The sequence below is a fragment of the Anopheles ziemanni genome, chromosome 3 (genome assembly GCF_943734765.1).
Source record: "Anopheles ziemanni chromosome 3, idAnoZiCoDA_A2_x.2, whole genome shotgun sequence".
NCBI lineage: Eukaryota > Metazoa > Arthropoda > Insecta > Diptera > Culicidae > Anopheles > Anopheles ziemanni.
In genome coordinates this window covers 64,664,724-64,677,954 of record NC_080706.1, presented here as the reverse complement: position 1 = coordinate 64,677,954, position 13,231 = coordinate 64,664,724, and the positions used below count along the sequence as shown (strand labels likewise).

Here is a 13,231-nt window from a genome sequence, read left to right as displayed (position 1 = left end):
GTTTGTCTCAGTTTAGGTTATAAAAAGGCCGCGGGACAATCCTGTGGGCTGTTCAGTTACCGATTGCTCGTTGAGCAGTGTGCATCGGGTGTGTCTCTGAAAGGTATCGGTTAGCCGGCATGACGGTGCAGTGGATTTTGAACGGTTTGCTATCGACAGTGTTGCTGCTGTTGTTATCGCACGGCGGTGGACGTGTAAGTGGTCAACAGGCTACACCGATCGTGGTGATTGATGGGCTTGGCACGGTGCAAGGAACGCGTGGTCGCACGGCCTGGACCGATCGGGAAATCTACAAGTTTTACAACGTACGCTACGCCGAGGCACCTGTCGGACAGCAGCGATTCCGAAACCCTGTCCCCGCGCGACCGTGGAGCGGTGTGTATAATGCGGCAGCACCGGGTAGACCGTGTCCACAGATTGGGCTAAATGTTACCAATGACGTGGCCCCCGAGGACTGTCTTACACTTTCCGTGTTCACGGCCAACGTAAGTTGAAGTTTAAGGAAGACAAAACATGTCGAGTGATCTTGTCATTTTGCAGAGCGTTCTCAGAGTGTCCTATTTCTATTCTAGCCAACCGGCAGCAGTCCCGTGATGGTGTACATACATGGTGGTGCGTTTGTCATGGGTTCCGCGTCGGACTACGAACCGGACTACCTGCTGGAAAAGAACATCGTACTAGTGGTGTTACAATATCGCCTAGGACCGCTCGGATTCCTCTCCACCGGTACGGCAAACATTCCCGGAAATGTTGGCATGCTCGATATAATTCTGGCCCTTGAGTGGGTCTCACAGAACATCCGCTTCTTCGGCGGTGATAGCACACTCGTCACCGTTTTCGGGGAATCCGCTGGTGGTGCAGCGGTTTCCGCGTTGCTATATAGCCCGTTGGTGCGGAATGGTCTCTTCCAGCGGGCAATTGTTCAGTCGGGGTCCATATTTTCCCCCTGGGCTACGTGCCGATCGCCAAAGGATGGTGCGATGGATATCGCAAGGCGCGTAAACTGTGACCGACCGGTAGAAGCTATGGAAGACTGCTTAAGAGCCGTTCCAGCACGACGGTTAATGGAGGCATACGAGGAGCATAAGGTGATATAATTTTAACCCGGAAGTTTTAGGCCATTCTAAGAATCCACTTTCGATGTTCCACAGAACACTCAATTCGGTATTACAGGATATCCGGATGTATCTGGAGCGTGCATTGTAATCGGAGAAGCTTCGCCCTTTATGCCGAAACACCCGAAAACGATCGCACGGAGTTCTATTCGCAGCATGGAACTGATGGCTGGAACCACCTCTCAAGAGGGATTAATGTTCTGGGAAGGTGTATACCGTTACGGCCTGTCGTACAAGCCGGATACCATGGAGACATCATGGGACCTGCTGCAGCTAATCGACACCATCAACGAGCGATTCGGAGCAAGTTCCAACGATGGAGCGCATATGTGGCATCAGATTTTCGATACATTCCAAACGACGGAGCTGGATCGTGTCAATTATACCGAGCTTCTTCCTGGACTTGTTGATGTATGTTTTTTTTTAACACACCATATAAAGACAGATATCGTGGTTAAATGTCTAAAACTTTCCCCAATCAGATTTGTGGTAACCTTGCGATCAAGGCACCGGTCCTGCAAGACATCACCCGATATTCACGCGCCAACCCAGGGAAAGTATTTTTGTACAGCTTCGACTACAGTGGAATATCTTCGATGTACAACTTTTCTGCCTCGGAAGACTTCCAGTATCCATATCCTAACAATTCGTTCCATGCGGAAGACCTGTTCTACCTGTTTCCCCTCGGGCAACGCCTCAATGAGCCAGATTCCGAAATGGCGAAGATGATGGTTGATCTCTGGACTTCATTTGCCAGTAGCGGAAAACCGTCAGCCACACGGCTGAACATCAGCTGGGATCCTGTAGCAAGTGAGAGTCGCCGAACATTTCTTTTTGATCTTCCCAATATTAAGTTTTCAACGGATCGTTTCAGATTTTTATGGCCCGTACCTTAAGATAAACAACGGGTGTTCGGTGAATAACAATTATTTTGATGAATTCACGGCATCTACAGAGAGAGTAAGGCAACAGCGATCTGAGGCATCATTTTTCATTCTTTCAAAAACGATTGCCTTAATTGCAATTTTACTTGGGGTTATTAAAACTCTATTGTAAGTATAGTAACAGATAAACACCATTTTGCAGCTATGCTTGAAAATACATGGTAACACATCGTAATAATAAATCTGTGTATTCGAACTCTGAGTAAAGGAATCCGAAACGATTTTGCATATAAATTATGATTTGTCTCATATCTAAATTTTAAACAAATCGATTTAAACGTCTGATTTATACAACTTTTTAACTTTAGCAATTACATATAATTTTAAAAGGTCATTAGTCAGACAAGTTTTTATTTTAATAATCGAAAACACTTAAGAATGATGTACTATCAGGCTTTAAACGCCAAGCCAATTGTTTCTAGCATTTCAGAACTTATAGCAATAGTGATTGTGAAATTGTCGAATATCATATATGGTTTTACATTTTCATATATTTATCAAGCTTTTGAAGGAAAAACAATATTTTAGGTGCTCTCAAAGTGTGTTTGCAGTTCAATAAAAAATAAATTTAAGCGACAGCACCGCTCCAATGAGGTCAGCAGCTTTTGAGCGCGTTTTGTAAACTATTGTCCAATTTCATTTTAAAATGATTTCTAGATTTTCGCGATGCATAAAGAACTAATTGGACAGAGTCGCCTTCAAAATCAATCAGTGTTATCTCGATAACTGGCTAGTCCAAAAGACTATCCCAAAACTACCATCGCGGGCGTAATGAAAAACTGCAAAACCTTTCCTACAATGCTCTGAAAAGTACAAGGCAAGTGCAATATTCTTGTTTTACAATAGCTCCCTATGGGCACTATGAAGTTACTCGGTTTAATGTCGCAATAAATAAATTTATTCTTGTGCAGAAAAATTACCCGAAGGACAATCTGCTCAACGAGAATGAGCGCAGTCTTGATCGTACAATACTGGTTGGAGGGCTGGTGTCAGTGCTTTACCGCACGATCTTTTGACAGACGAAAATGTATGGGATTTGACAGCTGCAAGGTTCGCACGATTTCTCCGCACGACAAAATCAAAATCATTTGATTTTATCGGATGGACGCATCCGATTTTATCTGTCAACAAAGTTGGACTTTATAAACTCGGAGTTGTGGCTTTCATCTAAGAAAAATAATAAAATTCATTTAATCATCTTAGAATTTAAAAAATTACAGAAAAATTGGCGGACCTGTCGTCCGACAAAACATCGTGCGGTAAAGCAATGACACCAGCCTAAAACGGATTCTTAATCGAAGATAAAGCAGAATCCTGAAAGGCATACTACATTAACTACCACACCGAGGCTGATATTACCGGACGAAGCCGGCTTGATTTTCCAGATTATTCGATACTTGTGAACGATAACTGTTGCATTCATTTTCGACGATAGTCTCATTGATTTCACGCATAGTTCTGTCGAACAAATTATTCCGTAACTGTCACCATTTTTGAATAAATGCAAAGACCATGGTGAATGCATTCACCCGTACAGTATTCTATCCATTACCGTAAACGTACCGGTATCGTTGACGTTTCGAGGTCGATGGTAAAATGTAAACAATTCTGTCGATATCAAAACAACAATAATTTTCTCTTCTATGGTGTTTCTGTGCGCTTTAGCTAACAAATTACAGTTTAGAAAATAATGCAATTTAAGTCCATCAAACCAACAAACCAATCGTTTGCGTCATACTTCATATTATCTTTTTTGCGAATCGTGCTGGTGTTCGTACCACAGCTCGGTTACATTCATCCAGACGAATTTTTCCAATCGGTCGAGGTCGTTGCCGGTAGGATTGCTTCCGTGCCACAGTGCTGAGTCCGTATGTAGGAACTCTAAAATATGTCTTTCTTTCTTCCATATTCCAGGTGATGAGTATGGGTTGGAAGTTACTCGTACTTGGGAATTCAATACCACGTTCCCGATCCGTTCGATGGCTATATCGTACTTTGGCATGAAAATACCGTTCTCACTACTGCGATTCGTTTCTATGTACACGAACTACTATCTGGGCATTAACCTTCGGGGGAGCTACGTTACGCTAGTGTTTCCCCGGCTGCTAATGGTTGCCCTATCGTTCGTTAACGATTGGAGCCTTTACCGTATCTGCCGGTCCTATGGACTGCAGTACCAGTTCCGCCTGATTATCCTTGCCAGCTCGTACGTAATGCTGGTGTACGCGACGCACACGTTTTCGAACTCGATCGAAATGGCACTTTGCTCGCTTCTTCTGTACATCGTAAGTGATTGTATGATCCACTCGAACACAATCATCTACCAGCAGGAATTCCTCGATGAAAAGTACCGCAAGGCACAACGAACCATCGAGAAAGTACGGTTCTACAAGCTGAAAATGTCACTTCCGTCACACTCGCTGAACAAGTGCGTTATTATGGCCACACTGTGCGTGGTGGGTGTCTTCAATCGACCCACGTTCATCCTATTCGGCATGCCACTCGTTTTCCACTGGCTTCTGAGAGGGATGGGCACCAAGATGGTTTCGTTTACCGACTTCAACCTGCGCGTCTTAACCTTTTTTCTGTCGGCAATTCCCTCGTTGGTGCTGTTCATCGTGGTCGATTCGATCTACTACGGGTACCTTACGATGGCTGAGATAGACTGGCAGGAGATTGGCATTAACAACTTTGTGGTAACACCGGTAAACTTCATACGGTACAATATCGTTTCGGAAAATACCGCCCAACATGGCGTGCATCCTTTCTACACGCACGTGTTCGTGAATGTTCCCCTGCTATACAATGTGCTTGGCGTGCTAGCTGTATTATCGCTTATATTCCTCATTTATCGGTAAGTGTATTGCAGGGTTGCATAACCCACATCAATTATTCTAACGTTGGTTTCTTATTGCATTTTATAGGTTTGCTTCCAACGATTATACGAGTTTACCTCGTGCACAATCCTTCGTTGGTCTCATGCTGTCGGCGATCTTTTTTCCCATTATCAGCCTTTCATTGATCAACCATCAAGAGGCCCGATTTCTGATACCCATTACTGTCCCTTTGGTGTTACTACACGCTCCGAAGCTACAGGTGGGACTTACCACAAGCTACCCGTTCAAAGTATCCTCTCGGTTGAAGGATTTCCTCTATCATTATTTTCTCGGGCCAGCCGTAAGCCCCAAATACCTGCTGAAGCTCTGGTACACCACAAACGTGTTTCTGACGTTGTTCTATGGTTTTCTGCACCAGGGCGGGGTATATCAGGTGGCGGAATACTTTAGCCGGCAGGCAGATGTGCGTTCGACCAATGTGCAGATTCATCTCGTCACCAGCCACATATATAGTTTGCCACAGTGTTTCGTAGGGATGCCAAGCACGGAGACGTTGCTGGTCAATCCGAACAACGGACAAAAGTATCGCCGCACGAAGCAGTTCTTCCTGTACGAGTACGGTTCCCTCGATCTGGAGCAACTCTACCGCAAGCTGAAACTGCTGGTGGACGTTTGCGAGATGCGCTCGATCAGCGCCAACCAACGGTACCGACTGTACCTAGCCATTCCGTCCAGCCTGTCCGAGCAGCTGAATGACATCTTCCAGAATCGTACGGCGGCCCTTATCAAGCACAGTCAGGTGCGCGTCTTCTATCCGCATCTGTCTATCGAAGCGTTACCGAAAATGTTCGGCCAACACCCGTGCGGTATCAACACGGACGCGGACGAGCTGGACGACACCTGCCCGATCTACGCCCTGGAGGACGAGCAGAATCCGTTCAGCGTGGGGCGGCTGCTGAAGCAGTTCTCCTCGGTGGTGCACCAGTTCGGCCTGATTCTCTATCGTATCGAGGTACGACGGATCAAATAACACTTACAACACCACCATCCAGCTTCCCGCGACGGACGGGCCACGGCCTGGGTTTGGACTGATACCAGAAGCTAGTCATCGTTTTTTCGTCTTCAATGCGTGCGTCAAAAGCGCCGTTGACGCAGCCACCGTCACACGCTTATCAATGATTTAGCACCAGTTTGCTAATGAAGGTTGGACACACAACGTCCAAGGCTAAAAATGACCATTTATATTCCATTCCAAGCACTAGTATAGTTTTCTACTTCACGTGCAAAAGTTAACCAAATAAACGCTTTGGATTTTGAAGCTTTAAAAAAAGTAAGAATTGATTGCTTCCCTTCAGTTTGTAATCTCAATACTTATAGATAGCTATCTTTTATAGCGTAACTCTGAATTGGTTCTAAATGACATTCTCTTAAATGACAATTTTACGAATAGCATATACATTCACCAAGGGCAGCTACTCGAGTTTGTTCCTCTTCGCACTCAGTTATTTGAAAACAGGACCTTATTAGGAACCTGCAATAAACATACAAAAGATATTGTCCTAATGCCCTGACCTGATCGAGTTGCGCTTAGGGAATAAGCACATTAAATTAACTATCAAAAATGGGTCACAATGTATTAGTGAAGTGCAAACTGAATCAGAGTGAGAATGAATTGGCTCAGTGTGACTGATTTAGATGGTATTTAGAGGTTTACTGGACTTTTTCCCTTTTGTACGATAGTAAGTCCTCTCGTATATGGGAAGGTCCGGTCTCGATTGGGATTCGAACACATGCCGTCAAGGTGGTGATCCGTTTATGGATTAGAAACCTTTTAAAATATGACGAAATTTTGAACATTTAAATAAGAGCGATCAAAATGACAGCTAAAAACAATCTAGCCTGGTCGAACAGAATTTCTTTCTTCAATGAAGCCTTGGATTTTAAGAAAAGCTGTTTTTGAAAAAAATATTCAGCCGTTAACAGATATTAAAAACAAAAATTGCATAGCGGACAAAATAGACGTTATTTGCATTACAGTTTTTGAAAGAGAAGGTAGTTTTTCGCATACGTTGCGCTCCAAAGTATGCCACGTTGATGATTCGGTAATTTTTGTCATTTGCCCGGTTTTAACTAAAGTCGAGCCGATTTTGTTCATAAAACCTTTCTCAAATGAATACCAGTAAAAAAATTAAATATGTGTCTTAATTCAGTTTAATCGTTTACGCATGTATTTTACGGTTTATTTAACATTTAATGCCCTCTCTGATCGCCTGTCCCATTGGTTTAACAACGGTGTGTGCTGGTTCTCTTCCAGTTAACTGTTCAATATCGTAATTTTATTTGGTTATTTTATCCAAATAGTCAAAGGTTAAAAATGCGATACCGACGGACATTAGTATCCCAAATCGATCAGTTGAACTCGTTCTTTAGTGGATGATGCCAGTTGTTGAAAGACTAAAACGAAAAGAAAAATATGTTACAGTTTAGAAGCGAATCATAAGTGGCAACATTACTAACTCACGATAATTGCTCCCGAAAGAAATTAACGAAGAAGCTCGGAAAGTATTAAGAACAAATTGAAAAAGCAAAGAGGTAGAAACATTATTAAAGTTATCAAAACTAGTCGCGCATTGATTTCCAAATTTACTTCCCCTCCGAGTGGCCCATTGTCCTTAACCGAAGTCAAAATATCTTTTGTGGTTGAGACTATATATAAATTGTATGTTAAATTATTTTGTAAACGTACAAATTTTACACCTTTTTGAACGCTGAAATAAAAAAATACACTCTGTGTTACGTAAAAAAAAAACATCAACGGTGGGAAGAAGTAGGATTCAAAATAAAAGTTTTATTTCTTCAATTTTCTCCTTGTTTGTTTGCTGTTTGTGGTATGATTTTTTAATTTTTTTTCTCGGTTTATTTTTTCATTCATATTTTGGTTTCCATTTACCATTTGCCCTTACATCCCCTAGAGCGTGTCATGTTTTACCCAACATGATTTTGTCTCCTTGTAATGTTTCGCTACCCATCTGATAATACCTGACGTATTTAGCAAACAAATATAAAAAAAAACTTACGATCCTTTCCCCTGTGGTGATATTCCCTCTATTAATGGATGCAAGTTTCTTTTTTCTTCTTATTTCTGGGTTTCGTTCAGGAAGTTTGTTTTCTCTTTCATAATTTATATAAATGTTACATTTCAAACATTTTTATTTGCATTCACTCTGTATTTATCATCGTTTTTTCCCAGTTTTGTCTATTTCTTCTTCCCATGTGCACACACTTAAATGTGTACATATAAGACAGGAGCGACGACGGATCTTCTGCATCGAATAAATTAATCTACTACTCAATTGGTTGGTTGGTTGTTGGTTTACTTGTGGGTTTTTTTGTTTTGTGTGTGTATGGTTTAAATTTCAGTGTGTATGTCTTATTTACTCATGCTACGCCTATTTCTTTTATTAACGAGTTTATACACTTCTCTTTTTAATGTAAGTTTTAAACTCAATTAAATGTTTTTACTGTTTTGAGACACTTTTCTTTTTTTCTCTCTTGTTCACCACTCTTGCTGTTTAATTACGCCTTCTCCAGACGGAAACTGACAAACGATACGCGATCCATTTCTAAGCTTTCCTCATTGTGTCTTGCTTGCAACACTAATAAATTGTATGTACCCAAACTTAAAGTAGAACATAAAAACACCTTTTTTTGCACAGTTATCGTTACAATTAGGATCAAAAAAAAGGATTGGACGAACCGGTCGGCCCATCAATGCTTGCAAATGCTGGATGCTTTTAATTTTGCGGAACAAAATAATTCAATGATTGTTGCTGCGAGCTATCGTACCGATGTAAGCACACACCGGATTTCACTCTTACGCCCCCTTTATTCTGCTCTTTCCTTAATTGTTGAATGATTTTATTGTTAATTCATCAAACAAATTGAATCATCTACCACGATACGCACACATTAGGCATGATTTAGGTGATTAATAGAAAAAACGAGGGAGGGGGGGCACTCGCGAGGTTTTTTTTTCTTGTAGAAGACCAACTAAATACTACTTATGCACTCTTCCCCATGATTTGAAGCTTCACGAATGCAGCAGCTACTATAAAAGTGAAATCCTTTCTACTGTACACAATCATCAAACAGTCAGCTCATTCTGTGACTATGAGAAACGCATCACTCACCACACGGCATTTATTGTGCACATGTCCTGAGAGGTTTCTGCTTCCATATGTCGATCGTGGAAACTAAAAAATGTCAGCTAAATAACTATCCACCATTTCCGTACCCTCACAAACAGAGACAGGCGACTGCAAATTAGATGTTTACCGTCGCCTCCTCTACGCATTAAATATACCGGTATGATAAGAGATTACATGTTGGTCGACAATCGATCCATACTTTGGTGGCCAGTGGATTATGTCTGCGTTTGTGTGTGTATGCGTGTGTGCCGACAGTGTAGAGGTCGTGGTTAACCAGTCCACGAATTTTCTAAGTTCGTGGTCCATGGAAATAGTGTTAAAACTTTACGCACATTTGCAATTTCTTCTAGTTCACGAATTCAATTCGTTGTGGTAAGATTTCAAGTGATTGTGTTTGTGTGTATGTGTGTGTGTGTGTGTGTGTGTGTGTGTGTGTGTGTGTGTGCTTGTAGCAATAAACTGATCTCGAATATTTTTCTAATGCCTGTTTCCTCTGCACGATACTTTTCGTAGTGCTTCGCGTTGCATTTTGTTTCCTTTTAGAGTTGTTTTTACTTTGTTTTGGTAGATAATCCAATACCTGGACGGTGAAAATGATACTATTCACCGCTAGTGCACTTTTCTCTACCCTCTCTCTCTCTTCTTAGACGCAGATTCCGTTATCAGCAGTGTGTCCTTTTAATCGTTAACAATATAAAACATGCCTGTAGAATTGTGTTGTTTTGGCGTAATCACAAAACGTGCGCTACCTCTTTTGCCCTTGTTTTAGTCCTGTCCGGGTGGTCATTCATTTTTCTATGGGCGTGTGCTTGTTTTTGCAGTGCTGACATTAACAGCCTCTCATCTTCTGCGGTTATGCGGATTTGTGTAACATTTCCTTAGTTTTTTCTTCTTTTTTTTGGTAAAAATGTGTCGCTAACAATCACACCACCATCCACTCGAACTCTAAGATCTGCCAAATGCTGCCAACTTCCTGAAAATCCAACGAACTTCTATTTATATTCATAGTATTCGTCTCTATGCGATCGCGCAGCAAGATATGCCTGCGTATGCCGTTTCAATTGTAAAGTTACTTTTCACCGTAAAGCCTACAGGATGATATTACCATGCGCGACCCTACGAAGTTCGTTCTTGTTATGATGGTTGCTATTGCTAGCAGGTTAAAATGTGTTTAGAGCCGATGTTATAGCACGGTCTTCAAGCTTTTCCACACGACAATTTTCGACGATGACGACGACGACGACGACGACCGAAGTGCCGGTTTTAATAAAACATATTATGCCGTTGATTTGGTTGCCATTTGCTGCGCTGATGGTACTGGTATTGCTGCTTCTGGTGCTGTCGATATAGCTCGTTTTGTTTGTAGTGATAATATTGGTGGTGGTGGTGGTGTTGGTAGTGATAGTGGTAATGGTAAAATTACTTGCATAGTTTGCCTTTACGATATCAGCACTAGATTCGTTAACAGAAGTAATAGAAGAAGTACTAGTAGCAGCTGTAGCTGTAGCGGTAGGAGGAGGATGTTATTGCATATAGTAATCAGGCTGATCTGAGTCTTTCTCAAAACGCTTCGCCTCTTCCTGCATGCTTTCCTTTATTTTCAGTATAGCTGCTGACTCTGTCTGATCCTGCGAATATAACACATAGAGCCAATTTGGATGTTTCGTCAGTTATTTTGGATGAAAACTCAAGGCGAAGATGTTTTTTCAAGGAGAGTGAAAAAAACAATACGAAAACAAAAAGGAAAGGTTCGACTTGTGTTAGAGGGAATGCGGTGGGAAGAAAAAGTTGTGTGCATATGAAGGTTTCGTGTGTAGGAGATGTATCTCAGCATTTCACAAACAGATTTATATACAATTATGAAGCAGGTACAAACTAATAATAAACCTAAGCCGCAGATTAATAAACCTAAGCCGCAGATTAATAAACCAAAACCGATGTCTTGTTGTTTTTTAACGAACAAAAAACAAAAACAAATTTAATACATTGAATCAAAAATGGCTACGTACATTTCTGATGAACACCATTTTATAAAATAAACAAAAACTAATTATTGTTTTAAAAAAGTATGGTGTGACGAATAAATGAACAATTTGCTCGAAAGACTTTACGTAGAAAACAAAAGATACAAGGAGCCATCAATATAGCAGCTCCCAATAACGAGAGAGATATAATTCCCATTACTACTGATGACCTATGCATAATGATAGATAGAATGATAGTTTAGTTCAGTTATTGTTTCTAGACAAAAATGAAAATCACTTAAAGAACTACAGAAAATGATTATATTGTGAAGGTAAGATTATAAATGCAATATGTGTATTTAAAAAAACATGATGTTAGTTGTCATTGAAGTTTCTGCTTCATTATCCTAATTATGTTCATTTATTATACATAAATTATTTTTGTGCTACTTTATTTAATAGAAAAATACCCTACTGCAGCCGAATATGTGTACAACAACACCAGACGAGAGAAAGAGAATGATTCTTGCAAGAGCATACATAATTTCAGTTTGTTTCTTCCCTTTTTTTGTACTTTCGTTTTTTTTGTTTCATTTTGTTCTAAAGAGCATTAATGTGAGATATATTAAATATACTATGCGGGAAAACATTGGATCACAAGGTTCAATAGAGTTGCTGATACTAACACACAACTTCCTACGCAACAGTAACAACACCACCACACCCCCGCTAGAAAGCCACTGGAAATTGAAACCGCCAACCGGATTGAAAAGCTTATGTTTTCGTGGCGCAATTGCAACAACCATCACTACCTGTCTGCAAAATAATTCCCGCCGCGCATCCTAAACAGCGGCGTGAACTCCATTCAGCATTTTCTCGTGTGTTGTAGGAGAGTCCAGGACTCCAACATTTCCGTGAAAAACCTCTCCGATTTCCGAGCGTCCAGGGCAGAAGTGCAGCATATTACGGTACGGGTCTGTGCGCTGTTTTAGCTTCTCAATGCAAGTGAAAGGAAGGTGTGCAGGCTCGTTTTCAAAAGACGCATAAAAGCTTTGCCGATGGATGGGGTGTTTGCTCGTCTTTTTTGCTTTGATATAACAACACCTTCATGAATCAGGTTCGGGCGCATACGATAATATCGGAAATTCGAATATACAGTGATACTTTTATTCCAAAAAATCAAATACCATACACCGTATGATGGGCGCATTTTGAACGAGAGAGTGCCAAATGCGCAGAGGGAAATGCTTTATTCATAAGAGGACGGTTCAAGCATCACCATCTTTTTCTATTGTTTTATGATCTAAGCTTACATTGTCGAACAAAGGATTCTACTATCAACTACAATTTTAATCTATTTTTCAAAGCATTTAAATCTACCAGACGAACATTTGTTGCTTCAGATGGTTGATGTTTTCCTTGCCTTTTTTGCCCTCAACCCTGTGACGAAAACGAAACGCCGTCTTGAGGCTGTGAGTAGTTTACCTATCTATTTTCATTTTCTTAAGTGTAAATGTAAAATAAATTTTTATCATTATATACACCTCCAGCTTGGATGGTGTAGTACACGTTTGCTTGTGTCAACTCTCTCTCTATTTTCTAAAATCTTCCAACCACCAACGCTTGCAAAAGGCGAATGAAAACATCGTTCTCTTTCTCTTTATTTCTTTTATCGAAGCCAAACGGAAATTAGTACCGCAAATCGATTCCTTTCGAACGATTTCCATGTTTGAAACTTTCTCTTTCTCGGTTTTTTTTTCACTCTCTCTGTGTGGTGTGATTAGCGCGATGTGAGTTGTACCACAAATAATATTCAGTATCTTAAAATTGCGTCATATTCAGTACACATATTCAGCTGTAGGGGTAGTATTTTGTAAGTTTGTTGTTGGTTCGTATGACTTTCATGAATTGAAAAATCTCCTCTGCAGTTACTCGAACCTTAACAATACACATTTGCAGGACTATGCAATGGAGGCAAATTTCTTTTAAATTACACCAAAGTAAAAACTAAATTAATTTTTTCAACAAGAAAAAATCCTTCCAAACAAAACATTTGATACACTTTGCATCGTCAGGAAACAAAGCTTTCAACAATAGCATTATCAAGGAAAGGAATATTTATGATGAAACAATAACAAAAAAGCAAAAAAATAAAGAGAAGAG

At 40.7% G+C, this 13,231-nt stretch overlaps 4 protein-coding genes across 10 annotated transcripts in view; 3 read left to right on the top strand and 1 right to left on the bottom strand.

Annotated features, from left to right (window-relative positions):
- LOC131287727 (glucose-6-phosphate 1-dehydrogenase) overlaps positions 1-13,231 on the top strand; it is a 284,204-nt gene that overhangs the window by 127,650 nt on the left and 143,323 nt on the right. The window lies entirely within an intron of this gene.
- Positions 120-2,171, top strand: LOC131285261 (glutactin-like). The gene is made up of 5 exons (XM_058314113.1): positions 120-485; positions 573-1,088; positions 1,152-1,526; positions 1,598-1,925; positions 1,990-2,171. Exons 1-5 carry the CDS (start codon positions 120-122, stop codon positions 2,169-2,171), a joined length of 1,767 nt encoding a protein of 588 aa, XP_058170096.1.
- Positions 3,750-6,195, top strand: LOC131287723 (GPI mannosyltransferase 4). Its single transcript, XM_058316799.1, has 3 exons — positions 3,750-3,894; positions 3,974-4,913; positions 4,984-6,195. The coding sequence occupies exons 1-3, from the start codon at positions 3,750-3,752 to the stop codon at positions 5,924-5,926; spliced, it is 2,028 nt and encodes a 675-aa protein (XP_058172782.1). The 3' UTR covers positions 5,927-6,195.
- The window catches only part of LOC131287728 (single-stranded DNA-binding protein 3), a 30,817-nt gene continuing 24,712 nt past the window's right edge, over positions 7,127-13,231 (bottom strand). For 6 of the 7 annotated variants that reach the window (XM_058316806.1, XM_058316805.1, XM_058316807.1 and 3 more), the window contains one exon: positions 10,113-10,732. In XM_058316806.1, the coding sequence (XP_058172789.1) occupies positions 10,628-10,732 (105 nt within the window). In that variant the 3' untranslated portion in view covers positions 10,113-10,627. Of the gene's footprint in view, positions 7,351-10,112; positions 10,733-13,231 lie in introns of those variants that run through there. The other variant, XM_058316810.1, reaches the window with a different exon arrangement.